Source organism: Megalobrama amblycephala, linkage group LG24, assembly GCF_018812025.1.
Source record: "Megalobrama amblycephala isolate DHTTF-2021 linkage group LG24, ASM1881202v1, whole genome shotgun sequence".
Lineage (NCBI taxonomy): Eukaryota > Metazoa > Chordata > Actinopteri > Cypriniformes > Xenocyprididae > Megalobrama > Megalobrama amblycephala.
In genome coordinates, this window is record NC_063067.1 from 5763233 (window position 1) to 5778044 (window position 14812).

Genomic DNA, 14812 nt, shown 5'->3' on the forward strand with positions numbered 1-14812 from the left:
TGCTTTATCTGTAAATTAAATTAATGCTTTTTCAATGACTGAATTCATTGAAATAAAATGATTTTTTCAGAATTTCTTTGATTTTAATATTTTTTGGTAATGCGTCGTGTAGGTCTTAAATTTCAATCTTTATGGTCTTAAAATGTCTTAAAAAGGTCTTAAATTTGACTTACTGAAACCTGCATAAACCCTGTAAAACCTGGACTATGGAGTCTTGAATTAAAATAAACCAGATTAATTTAAAACCAACTGTGCAAATCTGAATTAGCATGAGAGAGGTTGCTTGTAAAACATGTAATGAACCAAGAAAAGCTTAAAATTGCATGGGACGCAGAAGCAAATCCAAGGAAAACAATGGCAGCAAAAAAGACTCCAATATAAAAACTTAACTAAAGAGAAATTTATTTTAAAGCAAGCAAAATACATCAGCTGTGGAAAAAAAAGAAATGCCTCAAAATCTGTTTGTACTGAATTCTTTTTAAATAGATGAATTCTATAAATATAATAATCATATGATTATTAATGATTTTGTTTAGTCCTTTACATAGTATCAAACTAAACATAACTATTTACATGTGTGATAATCAGTGTTGGCAGTCTAGAAATGATACTGGTTTGATCCAAAGCACATCTTGCTTCATTATATAAAAAAGGCAATTCTTGTTAGCAGGTCCTCAACCCAAGCACAAGCTCAACGATTACAACGGTAATGTCCAAAAAACATTAACATAACAAAAACATTTACATAATAGAACATTAAACAGTAAGAAGTCTCTCCATATACTCATCTTTCTAAATCATGCATAAAATAACACTTTTTCAACATTTGCTCCCCCAATTCAGCCCGGTACAAAGCATGATGGGAAGTGAAAGTCCTGTTTGATTGGGTTACTTGACTGAAACGTTATTTCAAAATGAAATCAAGTGAGTTCTAGTAACCATTTCAAGTCAATTTAACATGAAGCAATCACATATGAACCAGAAACAATGGTGTTAAATCTCTCTCTCTCTATAATATATATATATATATATATATATATATATATATATATATATATATATATATATATATATATATATATATATGTATGTATATATATATAATGTATATATATCCAAGTAATACATGTTTTCTTTGAAACAATGTTAATCTGAAGATAAACCTGCCTCTTGGTAGCCTCAATTTAGTCCTGGAGTAGCTCTAGTCTTTCTCCAGGAAATCAGCTTATTAAACTCTGGACTAGATTAAGTCTAGGACTATTTTAAACCATGACAGAGAAAGCCGATCTCTGTTAATCTGGTTTAAAGGGCCATTTTATTCTAGGACTAGGCTTAATCTCTGTTTGGGAAACCGCCCCTTAGCAAGCTACTTTTAAAAACCTCCAAGCATATCAAGGAATAATGTCATTCAGAAATCAGGAACACTGACAACAATGCTTAACCAATTGTAATGTTTTATTAAAATTTAAGGGTGAGGCCGGGAGGAAGGAGGAACGCACTATCATAGAGTCCTCGCCGCTGTGGTGAATCCGCAGTGCCATCGAGCGTGGCTGAGCAAGTCTGTCGCCATGGAGGCTCGAGGCAGCGGGCTGGAGTGAGTTGCCAGGGGGACGGCTGAATTCGCTGCCAACCGCCTGGGGAGTGGAGGAGCGGCTAGCTGCAGTCCGCGAGGGAGCGGAGAAGCCACCACCGTTCGCTGAGGCCGGAGCCTGTCACATGGAATGGGGGACTCCTGCCGGCTGCCCGAACACAGAAGAGCCGTCTCCTTGCGGCCACCAGGCGGTGGAAGAGTATCGAGCCGTCCACTGAGGGCTCTCCAGCGCCGCCGCCGCCGCCAGACATCGCGGAGGACTTCACCCAGCAGGTACAGGACTGGATGACAGCGCGTTTTGGGAACCGGACCTCCTCACCCTCATCCATGAATGTCGGCCGATTCCCGCCTCCTTCTTCCCTGATCTTACTAACCTCGCTATGCTGTTTTTTAAATTTATGCACCATTTTTAACTGGTGCTGTGCATTTGTTTTTACGCGCGAGTTTCTTATTGAGGATTGCCAGCTTCCTCAGGGAGTCTATGTCAGGCTTGATGTATTTCACCTTTACCAGATAATTAACGGCTTCCTCCACAGTCATGTATAGGTGGATCATGAGGTATGCCAGAAAAAGTGTAGGAGCGTAGTTGACACCATCTGTGCAGTGAATGAACACCTTATCTGTGGAAATGAAAACAGAAAGACAGTCAAAAAAATTCCCAAACGGGTTGTCACTGCAAAACACTTGATAAAAGATCTTACTTTTTGAGTTTTTCCTGGCCTCGTGGATAAATTTGGCAGCTGGAATGAAGTATTTGCTGATATCGGAAGTCTTTGTTGTAGGCAAGCCACAATATCGGATCTTCGTTCCTCTGTAATAACTCGCTCCTGTGTCAACTGTGTCTTTGATGTCTTTCTCCCATCGAATTCCCAACAAGATCCTGAGTTTCTTTTTCATAGCTGCAGCATTCAGGATGTGAGTAATGCCCAGCTCTTTCATCCTCATTCGGTCCCTTGCTGTCTCTCTGCACAAGAACACAACAGTTTAGATCAGTCTTTCGCTAATGAAGATTTACAATGTAGAAATATAATTGTGTCTGTTCATACTCCTGCATTACATTATTAATCACATGGTTTATATTAGTCAAAGGTAGACTTACTCATTTCCGATGAAGATGTTTTTCCAGACCTGAGTGACGGGTTTGTAACGCTTTGTACACGCCTTCACACGCCTGTACAATTGGAAACATTCTTCTTCTGGAAATGGATCCTGCTTGGAAGTGCGTGCATTAGGTTTTGGCACAGCACTGCTTGGACCTGGGACACACAATTGTTCTGGACCAGCCAGATCCAAATCAGGTTCCATCTCAGGAAAGCTTGGAACCGGAACACATGATTCCTTTGGATCAGCCTGATCAAATTCAGGTTCCATCTCAGGAACGCTTGAAACCAGAACACATGATTCCTCTGGATCAGCCTGATCAAATTCAGGTTCCAACTCAGGAATGCTTGAAACCAGAACACATGATTCCTCTGGATCAGTCTGATCAAATTCAGGTTCCATCTCAGGAGCACTTGGAACCGGAGCACATGATTCCTCTGGATCAGCCTGATCAAATTCAGGTTCCATCTCAGGAACGCTTGAAACCAGATCCGTTTCAGATGTTTGCTCAGGAGTGCTTGCATCTGGAATGCACACTGACTCTGGAACAGCCGGATCCCTCCAAATGATGTTCATCATCCACCCATTGGTAATTTCTGAAAATAGAAGAAAACAAATAATATGTTATCAGAAACATCTCTAACCACAGATCAAACATGAATAATTAGTCCAACTTGAAAGTCATTTCTTTTGCATGTCATTTGTTCTGTACACACACAGTTCAGTAATTTACAGTAGTGCTGACAACCTCATTCTACAACTGAATTAACTCCCGAAAAATGGAAGTAATGACAACTGCATCTCAAAATGCTCTGCTGATATTTACTTTTTGGGTTGTTCTCTTCAGGGGTTTCAAGAGAAGCGTCCATCTGCAGATCTTCAGACACCAGAATGGCATCATCGTCATCAACCTCCTGACCTAATGGCTCGGAGCTGCTTGGACCTGGGACACTTGACTCCTCTAGTTCAGTCTCCGGCTCGCTCCAGAAAAGCCTTTTAAAGAATGTACCAATTGTGTTCATCCACCCATTGGTACTTTCTGAAAAAAAAAGCAACAATTAACAAATAATATGTTATTAGAAACAACAGATTATCCTAGTTAAAAAAATATATATATACTTGAAATACATTTATTTTGTGCTAAGTATACTACTTATACATTTACATATTTATGTGATAAATAAAAATACCCTACAATTGCACTTTTGCTATACTAAACTGCAATACTTAAAGTCTGCTAAATTGGAACAACTACTTAATGCACTTTAATTGTGTGGAAGTAGTGCTGAGATCCAACTTAAGATATACTAAAGTATATTTGATTTTGCTTTATATCAGTTTAATATTAAATATAAAATTAATGATATTATATTATATCAGTAAGTCTTAAGTGATGTCTCAATAATTATTAGTATAAAATGTTTTATATAGGTTTCTGTATATATGGATTTGGAAGACTTTCTATTTGCATCTAATTGTAATGTTGCATCTCAAATGCTCTTTTGACATTCACCTGTTGGGCAGTTCTCAGTGGCTTCAAGAGAAGCATCCATGCCTTTGGTTGAAGGCCCTGCTGGGTCAGTCAGACCTTCACACACCAACTCTGAGACGATATTTTTGATGTCAGTCCCCAGCTGCTTCTCTTTCTTCATACATTCACGGACGGATGTTGTGTTGGTCGTATCAGAAACAGCCTTCACAACATTCCCCTCTAAAGCGCAGTAACTGACTGAGATGTCATCATCAGTCTTAGCCTGCAGCTCCAGATGGATCTGTGCCGACTGATCGGTACCGATAAGGTCATAGATGGCACCGGTGATCTGAAACTCCAACTTCACACCTTCCTCATCTGGTACCCAGCAACTGTCACCGCAGTAGAATTCGCCGTTGAGATATACCTCCATACACACTTCTCTGAAGTTAGTAGCCATTGTATGTGTGTATCTAATGCTGACAAATCAAAAGAAATCTGATAATGTCAGATGTACAGTTGATGTCAAACTGTGATACACACTGTAAGTGACTCTGTACAATGTGCGTCTATAAACTGTATGTAAACACCGAATACAGACTCTGTATAGAATGTCGTCTTACACAATGTTTCTACTATAATGTACTGGTAGATATCACGCTAAAACTCAATACTGCTCTCAGTGCTCTGATAGTCGCTCTGGAGTCAGAGGCGAGAATTCTATCTTTATATACTGTTTGTGACGTAAACTAAGGCAACGCCCTTTGTGACGTTCCACGGTTCCCATAGAAACGATTTGTTTGGCGAAGCACCGCGAGAGTGATTCAAACAAAGTAAGCGCAGAGGAGCTTAACGGTTTGTTTCGCGAAATCTCTACTATATATTATATTTTTAATATAAATTAAATACTTAAAAAATCCTTGTACTTAATTACCTTTACTGACTCGATCACCTTAATGGTAGGCTATGGTTGATTTTTGAGTAACGTTTCTGTTTGCGGTCATGTCAGTGTTTGCGATGCGGACTCTCCAGCGCCACAACATAAAAAAAAAAAAACATATTTATCATATTTGTGAATGTAATTATGAAGTTTGGATTGAATGTGGTGATAAAAACATCGCGTCCTTCTGTTGAACTGTCCTATCCTCGCGAGCTGCATACCAAAACAAACGACGCTGGTGTAGTCCGATTCACGAACAAATGACTCGTTTGAGCAGCTGCATGATTCATTTTATTTTCACTCACGTTTTTTTTTAGTGAACAATACAAAACATCAGAGCATTAAATCAATACAAATACATGTAAAATACAATAAAAGAAAAATACACAAACACAGATAAGTTGCCAGGGTAATAAAGCAACAACAATGCAATATAGGCTATGTAAACCTTAAGAGGACAAAAAGGATGAATAAAGAGAAACAGTTTCCATAGCTTTGGGATTAATAGAGCATTGGATAGTTTCGATATACCTGTCTAGATCATCTCTGAATAGAGAAAAGAGAGGTTTAGAGCCAGTAAATTTTTGTTTATGTATGTGAAATTTAGCCAGTAGGAAACACAAATTAATTATGTAATATTTCCCTATATTCTCTTTAGAGCAGTCAAACAATCCAAAGAAGACATCTTTAAAACAGAAGGAAAAGTCACTTATAAAATATGGTTGGATAAACAATAACACATCTGACCAAAATTTCTCTGTGTGGGTACATTGCCAAAACAAATGAATGAAATCTTCTTCAATATCTGACTTACATTTCTTAAGAAAGGCTTTGGTCGGGTAACATTTGTGAATTAATTTAAATGTTATTTCTTTTACTTTATTAGTAAGTAGATACTTATGCGACAAGGACCACACTTTCTCCCACGGTAAATTATCTACAATATTATTCAAATATGATATTATATAAGGAATTGTCATCAACTCTCTCTGGAAGAGGGCTCTGATTTTAAAATTATTTTTATGTTGCTCTACAGAAAAGCACACATTTCCAATCATAGAGTCAGTTAGGTTCAAAGAGCGAGTACACGGCCATGTAAATATAGATCCTTGCAACAGAAAAGACACACCAGAAGGAATAGTATTAAAAACAATAGCGTATTCACTAGTAGTTATAGGAATTTTATATTTCTGAAAAAAATCTGAATAGTTATAAAGTCTGCCCTGTGAATTAAAAAGCTGTCCAACTAACAAGATCATTTTTGAACCAGTTGTCAAAGAAAAGTGACTTATTTTTGTAGAGAATATATAATATATAAGTTTGACAGGGATCTTTGTAATATTATACAGTAGTTACAGAGTAGGAGAAAATTCAGGCACCCAACTTTAGAGAAAATATACTTAGGGATAATATTCCAAAGTGAGGACAGATTATTAAGGAAATGTTTAAGCCAATTAATCTTAAAAGTGTTGTTTAAAGTATAAAAAATCCAACCCCTCTTGTTTTAGTGGATTCATCAGTACAGATTTTCTAATAAAATGGGTTTTATTTTTCCAAACAAAATTATTTAACATGCTATCAACCTTTTTTAATGTTCTATTGTTCACCTCCAAGGAAAGAGCTGCATACGTTAGTCTCGACAATCCTTCGGCTTTAGAGAGTAAAATTCTTCCTCTTATCGACAAGTCTCTCTGCAACCAAGAATTTAGTTTCTTTTGGGTTTTCATTTTTAGAGGATCGAAATTGAGTTTACATCTTATTTTTTGGTCTTTATTAATTACAATTCCTAAGTATGTAACTTGATCTTTCACAGGAATATTGCATATGGAGGGAGCATTACAGCTTTTAACAGACATCAACTCACATTTGTTAATATTTAAATAGAGACCTGAAGCTCTGGAAAAGAAATCAATTCATCTTAAAGCTAAAGGAATTTGAGAGGCATCATTCAAAAACAAAGTGGTGTCATCAGCCAGCTGGCTAATAATTTGTCTATCGTCAATTGTAATACCTTGTAAATTACTACTAGAAATATGCAGAGCTAAAAATTGAGGGGCAAGCAAGAATAAATATGGAGATATAACAGCCTTGTCTTACGCCGCGTGACAAATTGAATCTAGGTGAGGTTCCGAATTTTAATTTAATAACACTATTATTATTTCTATACAATGTCCTGACGGCTTTACAAAATGAATCTCCAAATCCAAATTTGGTAAGCGCTTGAAATATGAAGTTGTGCTCGAGTGAATCAAAGGCTTTGTAGAAGTCTAAGGAAAGCATGTAGCTGTCATTAAGGATGAGATCTTCGTAATATATCTAGGACTAATCTAATATTATTTGTAATGTGACGTTTTTCCATAAAACCTGATTGTGATTCATCGATAATACAGTTAAGGACGTCTTTAATTCTTTTTTGCTAAAATCAGGGCTAAAATTTTGTAATCATTATTTAAGAGGGTAATTGGTCTCCAATTTTCTAGACATTCTTTATCTTTATTGGGTTTGGGTATTAAGGTGATAACTCCTTGTGTTATTGTAGGTGGAAGTACTTCTAAATCAAAACTTGCGTCAAATACTTTTAGTAAAAAAGGAGATAAGTTATCAGCAAACATCTTATTTTTAACTCAGAGATTTTAAACCATGACAGCTGGGACTTTTATTATTTTTTAGACTCTTAATAGCCTGCATAATTTCTGATAGGGATTTATTGTTATCACAAGCTTCTTTGTTCTCTAGAGAAATAACTTTATTTTGATTAATAGATTCAAAAAAGGATTTGGCTGAATTATCACAATATTTTGATGTATATAAGTTACTATAGAATTTGGAGCAAAAAGAAGCTATGTCCTTAGGATTATCGAGAACTTTGTCATTTGTACGGAGACGATCAATAGAAGCGTTCACAGCATTGGATCTTTCCAACCTAAAAAAATAGGCTGAATTATGCTCTCCTTCTTCCAGACATTTTTTCCTTGATCTAACATAGGCTTCTTTAGCTTTGGATCTATACATGTCGTCTAATTTATTTTGTAAGACTATTTATTTTTTTTTTTTTTTCATAGCTGCAGCTATGAAAAAGAAACTCAGGATCTTGTTGGGAATTCGATGGGAGAAAGACATCAAAGACACAGTTGACACAGGAGCGAGTTATTACAGAGGAACGAAGATCCGATATTGTGGCTTGCCTACAACAAAGACTTCCGATATCAGCAAATACTTCATGCCAGCTGCCAAATTTATCCACAAGGCCAGGAAAAACTCAGAAAGTAAGATCTTTTATCAAGTGTTTTGCAGTGACAACCTGTTTGGGAATTTTTTTAAATTTTTTTTTTGTCTTTCTGTTTTTATTTACACAGATAAGGTGTTCATTCACTGCACAGATGGTGTCAACTACGCTCCTACACTTTTTCTGGCATACCTCATGATCCACCAATCCATGACTGTGGAGGAAGCCATTGATTATCTGGTAAAGGTGAAATACATCTGGTGCAAAAATTTTTTGGGTGGGCGCAAAAAAATAATAATTTGAATTTGAAATTTGAAAAAATGAATAGGCTAATTGTTAATTATCCATTTAACAAGTGATATAATAATGTATCTATCTAAAACATGGAAAATTCAGTATTTAAAGCATGCCATAGGGCTGAGATCTACAAAAAAATATCTGTATTTAATTAAAAAAAAAAAAAATTATTTAAGATCCTGCCCAATATTGTCCTAGAAACAATGTTCAAATTGAAGGCTATAAAAACAAACATGAATGTAACTGTGTAGTATATGCTATACCTCATGTGCAAAAAAGGGGTCAAATCACATTAGGCCTAGGCTACATTCTAAAATTGTACCTTTACAATCTAAAAACAAAATGTTTTTTGAAGCAGAAATTAAATACACTAAACTAAAAATGAAAATAAATAAAAACAAAAGAACAGACTAATAATTATTATTATTTTGATTACCCTAGAATAGTCACTTTACACAGTTACTGCTATCGTACAAATACACTTAGTTGTAGGTTCGAAATTCTACATATGACATAATTATGTTCGCCAACAAAAACAAATTTTCAACAAATATTTTGAGCAAAATGTATTTTACTCAGATTGAACTCCGTCTGTTCGGCGCGCGGCGACGCTCGTTCACGGAAGTTTGTGCTTGCTGAAGGCTCGTCCACGCCTGACTGCAAAATGGAAATATTTTCTCGACTTTCTAACTTTTACAGTTGGAGAATATGTCTGTGAAATGTAAATTATGCACTGAGGAAATTATTAAATGTCACTTCAGCTTAAAAAAAATATTAATAGAGGTATGTTTGTTTCCACCAATCGCTGCACAAGTTAAGGTTACGTATGATGACGAAAGCACGTTAGTGCGAGCCCTCCCGGAACCCATAGAGATTGCATTGCAGTGCCTGCAGTTCGAAAAAAAAGTTCTTTGAATGGAAGTCTATGGGAGCACTCGGGGCAAATCTCCGCCAGACTTAAATTCCCCAAAAGAGGCGGTACTCCACAGAGCGTGACTCGACGCTGATTGGACTATATCCAGAGGCAGAACAAACAGCCTAGCAGTGACAGCTAGCGTAACTCTGTGGTTGAATGTGATTGAAAAATCCGTCCCTTTCTCACTTTGGTGATGCGTCACCCTATTGCCCTAATGAAGAAACCGCCCCTTTATCTATCTAGATACTATCTAAATTATTAATGAAGATAAGTTTTATCATCAGAAAGTTTTAAAGGTTTACTGTCAATCTACGGTGTTTTTTTTAAAGATAAAGATGCTCCAACACCGGTAATTTGTGTTGGGTGTGCAAATAACAACATGGAAAATCAAAATGGGACTTCATACCTTTATAATAGAGATTGCGAGATAAATCCAATCTGTGGCACTTGGGTAAAATATAAATGTCCATTGCAAAGCAAAAAACAGTACTTTTTGTCCATGAAATATTGATATATTATCCATTGTTTGCATAACATTTCTTCTGAATGATCTGCTCTTTGTCATCGTTCTTCAAGAAATAATGCAATCTGAGCAGCATTTATGCTGTAAAACTCTATACGATCTTATGTAACAAACAAATGATCCCGTGTATAAGTATATTTTTTTCAAAATAGTGCAGCAGTTTTAGTTATCCAAGCAGTGCAGTCGGATTTTGATATCCTCCCGCCATTGTCATTGTAGTAAATCTCACAAACAAAACTTTTAGCCAATGCCACGATCCAACAACGTGTGTTCTGTGTCTCTTCCCCATGCATGCACATCTACAGACACACATCAGTCTCGAATATTATGCAGCAAGCCCTATTTTATAATTGTATAAAATAATCGAGCACAAATACGGCTGAGATGCCAAATTCAGCGGCTGGAATTAACTGAGGTAAAGTAAGTGACGGCTCACAGACAGCAGCGGCATCTACCTGTCACTCAAGTGACCACGCCCTTAATTATGCAGAACTTTAAGGCTTAATATAATTTAAAAGAATGAGTTAGAAAAAAAATTCACCCCCCTCACAGTTGTCATCAAGGGCAAAATTAGCAGTATAGACCAAAACCACAATTTGAACCAACTTGTTTTTTTTCTGCTATAAACTTGGCCAATTTAACATGGAACTCAATGAGATTCTGCTCTCTTTTGGAGCCTGTCCCTAGCGGCCAGTCGATGAATCGCAGTTTAAATCACTTCCGTATTGGCTTCACGAGAGACTGGGGGAGGTTGCCGCTTGATTAGAACAGAAGAAACTTCTCTAGAATAATACGAAATAAGCAACAGATCGCCTGTCTCTGCAATACAAAAGAACAATAGTAAGGGCATGAGTACAAGTCTTTCTCGCTTATCTTCCTGTTTATATTTTTGTCTGTTTATTCACACTTTCGTTCCTCTATGAGACATTTAGTTTTGTAGATACTTCTTGAGAACGAGCATATGGTCGGCTGATAACGTAACTTCAAATGGAAATATTCCATTATGATCGTTGTCATTAGTCCCAAAATAAAAATAAAATTATAAACGATCCATCATGTAAACAAAGATCAATGACGCTAAATCAAAATCTATCCATCATGTCTGAGAAAAAAAAAACAACAACAAAAAAACAAATCAAATCAAAAACAAATCCTGGAGCAGTTTGTGCCTACCCGTGAGTACCAGAGCTCAACTGGTGCGACAAAATATCGATGAAGATGCCACAACTTTAATCTGCCTTTCTGGTCATTTTCAGAGATCCTTTTACTGTCGATATATGCGAAGGGGCCTCTGAAGCCTGCTCTCTTCCTTTTGTGCGCGTTCGACAAGTGGCCAAAGTTTGTTCCTGGCGTCTTTGGTGCTTTGGGTTAAGTCTTCAAAAACTCGTATCTCCCTTTCTTTGAGAATGGCTGCGGTTCTGGCATCCCTCCAGATTTTATCTGCGACGTTGCGTGACAGAAACAGTCACGCTGTTTAGCGAACTTGTATTGTCTTTAACCGTTGCCTCCAGAGTTTGCATACGTTTCAGAGTTTCCGTTTGCATATTTTCAACTCTCTGCAAAACTTCCATCAAATGCGAATTGGAAACCTGATTATCCAATGCCGCTCTGTCACTCATTTTTGATTTTTTGGGAGGCGGTTTTTGGAGTTTCAGGTAAGGGAACTTTAAGCCCCGAGGCATTTAAAGCGTCATTGACTTTGAACGCAGCATCCAGAGATTTCTTGGCGTACGAGTGCATGGCACCACGAGTAGGTTTATCTACAGCAGTGGTTCTCAAACCTGTCCTGGGGACCCCCCACCACTGCACATTTTGCATGTCTCCCTCATCTAACACACCCAATTCAACTCTTGCGGTCTCTACTAATTAGCTGATGACTTGAATCAGGTGTGTTAGATGAGGGTGACATGCAAAATGTGCAGTGGTGGGGGGTCCCCAGGAAAGGTTTGAGAACCACTGATCTACAGGTGCTGGTCATATAATTAGAATATCATCAAAAAGTTGATTTATTTCACTAATTCCATTCAAAAAGTTAAACTTGTATATTATATTCATTCATTACACACAGACTGATATATTTCAAATGTTTATTTCTTTTAATTTTGATGATTATAACTGACAACTAAGGAAAATCCCAAATTCAGTATCTCAGAAAATTAGAATATTACTTAAGACCAATACAAAGAAAGGATTTTTAGAACTCTTGGCCAACTGAAAAGTATGAACATGAAATGCATGAGCATGTACAGCACTCAATACTTAGTTGGGGCTCCTTTTGCCTGAATTACTGCAGCAATGCGGCATGGCATGGAGTGGATCAGTCTGTGGCACTGCTCAGGTGTTATGAGAGCCCAGGTTGCTCTGATAGTGGCCTTCAGCTCTTCTGCATTGTTGGGTCTGGCATATCGCATCTTCCTCTTCACAATAGCCCATAGATTTTCTATAGGGTTAAGGTCCCTGGAGAGGAAACAATGTTAGCTCTAGTCTTCTTTCAGGAAATCAGCTTATTAAACTCTGGACTAGACTAAGTCTAGGACTATTTTAAACCATGACAGAGAAAGCTCTGTTAATCTGGTTTAAAGAGCCATTTTATTCTAGGACTAGGCTTAATCTCTGTCTAGGAATCCGCCCCTTAGCAAGCTACTTTTAAAAACCTTTGGACAGCACTTGTTATTTTCTAAAAAGTTTGGTATTTGTTCTTGGAAAAAGACGCTGGTGAAAGGTGTGAAGAATCAAACACATACCACAAGCATATCAAGGTTCCCGCCTCCTTCTTCCCTGATCTTACTAACCTTGCTATGTTTTTAAAAAATCTGATCTGTTTTTTTAATTTATGCACCATTTTTAACTGGTGCTGTGCATTTGTTTTTACTTGCACACAAGTTTCTTATTGAGGATTGCCAGCTGCCTCAGGGAGTCTATGTCAGGCTTGATGTATTTCACCTTTACCAGATAATCAATGGCATCCTCCACAGTCATGGATTGGTGGATCATGAGGTATGCCAGAAAAAGTGTAGGAGCGTAGTTGACACCATCTGTGCAGTGAATGAACACCTTATCTGTGGAAATAAAAACAGAAAGACAAAAATTTTTTTTTTAAAAATTCCCAAACAGGTTGTCACCGCAAAACACTTGATAAAAGATCTTACTTTCTGAGTTTTTCCTGGCCTTGTGGATAAATTTGGCAGCTGGCATGAAGTATTTGCTGATATCGGAAGTCTTTGTTGTAGGCAAGCCACAATATCGGATCTTCGTTCCTCTGTAATAACTCGCTCCTGTGTCAACTGTGTCTTTGATGTCTTTCTCCCATCGAATTCCCAACAAGATCCTGAGTTTCTTTTTCATAGCTGCAGCATTCAGGATGTGAGTAATGCCCAGCTCTTTCATCCTCATTCGGTCCCTTGCTGTCTCTCTGCACAAGAACACAACAGTTTAGATCAGTCTTTCGCTAATGAAGATTTACAATGTAGAAATATAATTGTGTCTGTTCATACTCCTGCATTACATTATTAATCACATGGTTTATATTAGTCAAAGGTAGACTTACTCATTTCCGATGAAGATGTTGTTCCAGACCTGAGTGACGGGTTTGTAACGCATTGTACACGCCTTCACACGCCTGTACAATTGGAAACATTCTTCTTCTGGAAATGGATCCCGCTTGGAAGTGCGTGCATTAGGTTTTGGCACAGCACTGCTTGGACCTGGGACACACGATTCATCTGAATCAACCAGATCCAGATCAGGAAGGCTTGGAACAGGGACACACAATTGTTCTGGACCAGCCAGATCCAAATCAGGTTCCATCTCAGGAAAGCTTGGAACCGGAACACATGATTCCTCTGGATCAGCCTGATCACATTCAGGTTCCATCTCAGGAACGCTTGGAACCAGATCTGTTTCAGATGTTTGCTCAGGAGTGCTTGCATCTGGAACGCACACTGGCTCTGGAACAGCCGGATCCCTCCAAAAAAACATTTTAAAGAATGCACCAATTTTGTTCATCATCCACCCATTGGTAATTTCTGAAAATAGAAGAAAACAAATAATATGTTATCAGAAACATCTCTAACCACAGATCAAACATGAATAATTAGTCCAACTTGAAAGTCATTTCTTTTGCATCTCATTTGTTCTGTACACACACAGTTCAGTAATTTACAGTAAAATTGAGAGGCAAGCAAGAATAAATATGGAGATATAGGACAGCCTTGTCTTACGCCGCGTGACAAATTGAATCTAGGTGAGGTTCCTAATTTTTATTTAATAACACTATTATTATTTCTATACAATGTCCTGACGGCTTTACAAAATGAATCTCCAAACCCAAATTTGGTAAGCGCTTGAAATATTTGTGCTCGAATGAATCAAAGGCTTTGTAGAAGTCTAAGAAAAGCATGTAGCTGTCATTAAGGATGAGATCTTCGTAATATATGACTAATCTAATATTATTTGTAATGTGACGTTTTTCCATAAAACCTGATTGTGATTCATCGATAATACAGTTAAGGACATCTTTAATTCTTTTTTGCTAAAATCAGGGCTAAAATTTTGTAATCATTATTTAAGAGGGTAATTGGTCTCCAATTTTCTAGACATTCTTTATCTTTATTGGGTTTGGGTATTAAGGTGATAACTCCTTGTGTCATTGTAGGTGGAAGTACTTCTAAATCAAAACTTACGTCAAATACTTTTAGTAAAAAAGGAGATAAGTTATCAGCAAACATCTTATTTTTAACTCAGAGAT

General features: G+C 37.2%; 1 protein-coding gene across 1 annotated transcript; it reads right to left on the reverse strand.

Moving 5' to 3' along the window:
* Positions 1 to 1475: 1475 nt before the first annotated feature.
* LOC125260706 lies at positions 1476 to 14544 on the reverse strand. Its single transcript, XM_048179192.1, has 9 exons — positions 13613 to 14544; positions 13215 to 13477; positions 12938 to 13124; positions 5635 to 5649; positions 4206 to 4648; positions 3519 to 3731; positions 2691 to 3288; positions 2293 to 2555; positions 1476 to 2211 (listed from the first exon to the last, which is right to left on the reverse strand). The coding sequence occupies exons 1-9, from the start codon at positions 14071 to 14073 to the stop codon at positions 1988 to 1990; spliced, it is 2667 nt and encodes an 888-aa protein (XP_048035149.1). The 5' UTR covers positions 14074 to 14544; the 3' UTR covers positions 1476 to 1987.
* Positions 14545 to 14812: the final 268 nt, after the last annotated feature.

What these genes read in the sequence shown, in the direction of transcription:
- LOC125260706 (XM_048179192.1), bottom strand. Translation starts at nt 14,073, where the DNA reads ATGATGAACAAAATTGGTGCATTCTTTAAAATGTTTTTTTGGAGGGAT. An exon ending in AACATCTTCATCGGAAATGA is followed by an intron (nt 13,478 to 13,612) that starts GTAAGTCTACCT and finishes GTTCTTGTGCAG; the next exon opens with AGAGACAGCAAGGGACCGAA. An exon ending in AACATCTTCATCGGAAATGA is followed by an intron (nt 2,556 to 2,690) that starts GTAAGTCTACCT and finishes GTTCTTGTGCAG; the next exon opens with AGAGACAGCAAGGGACCGAA.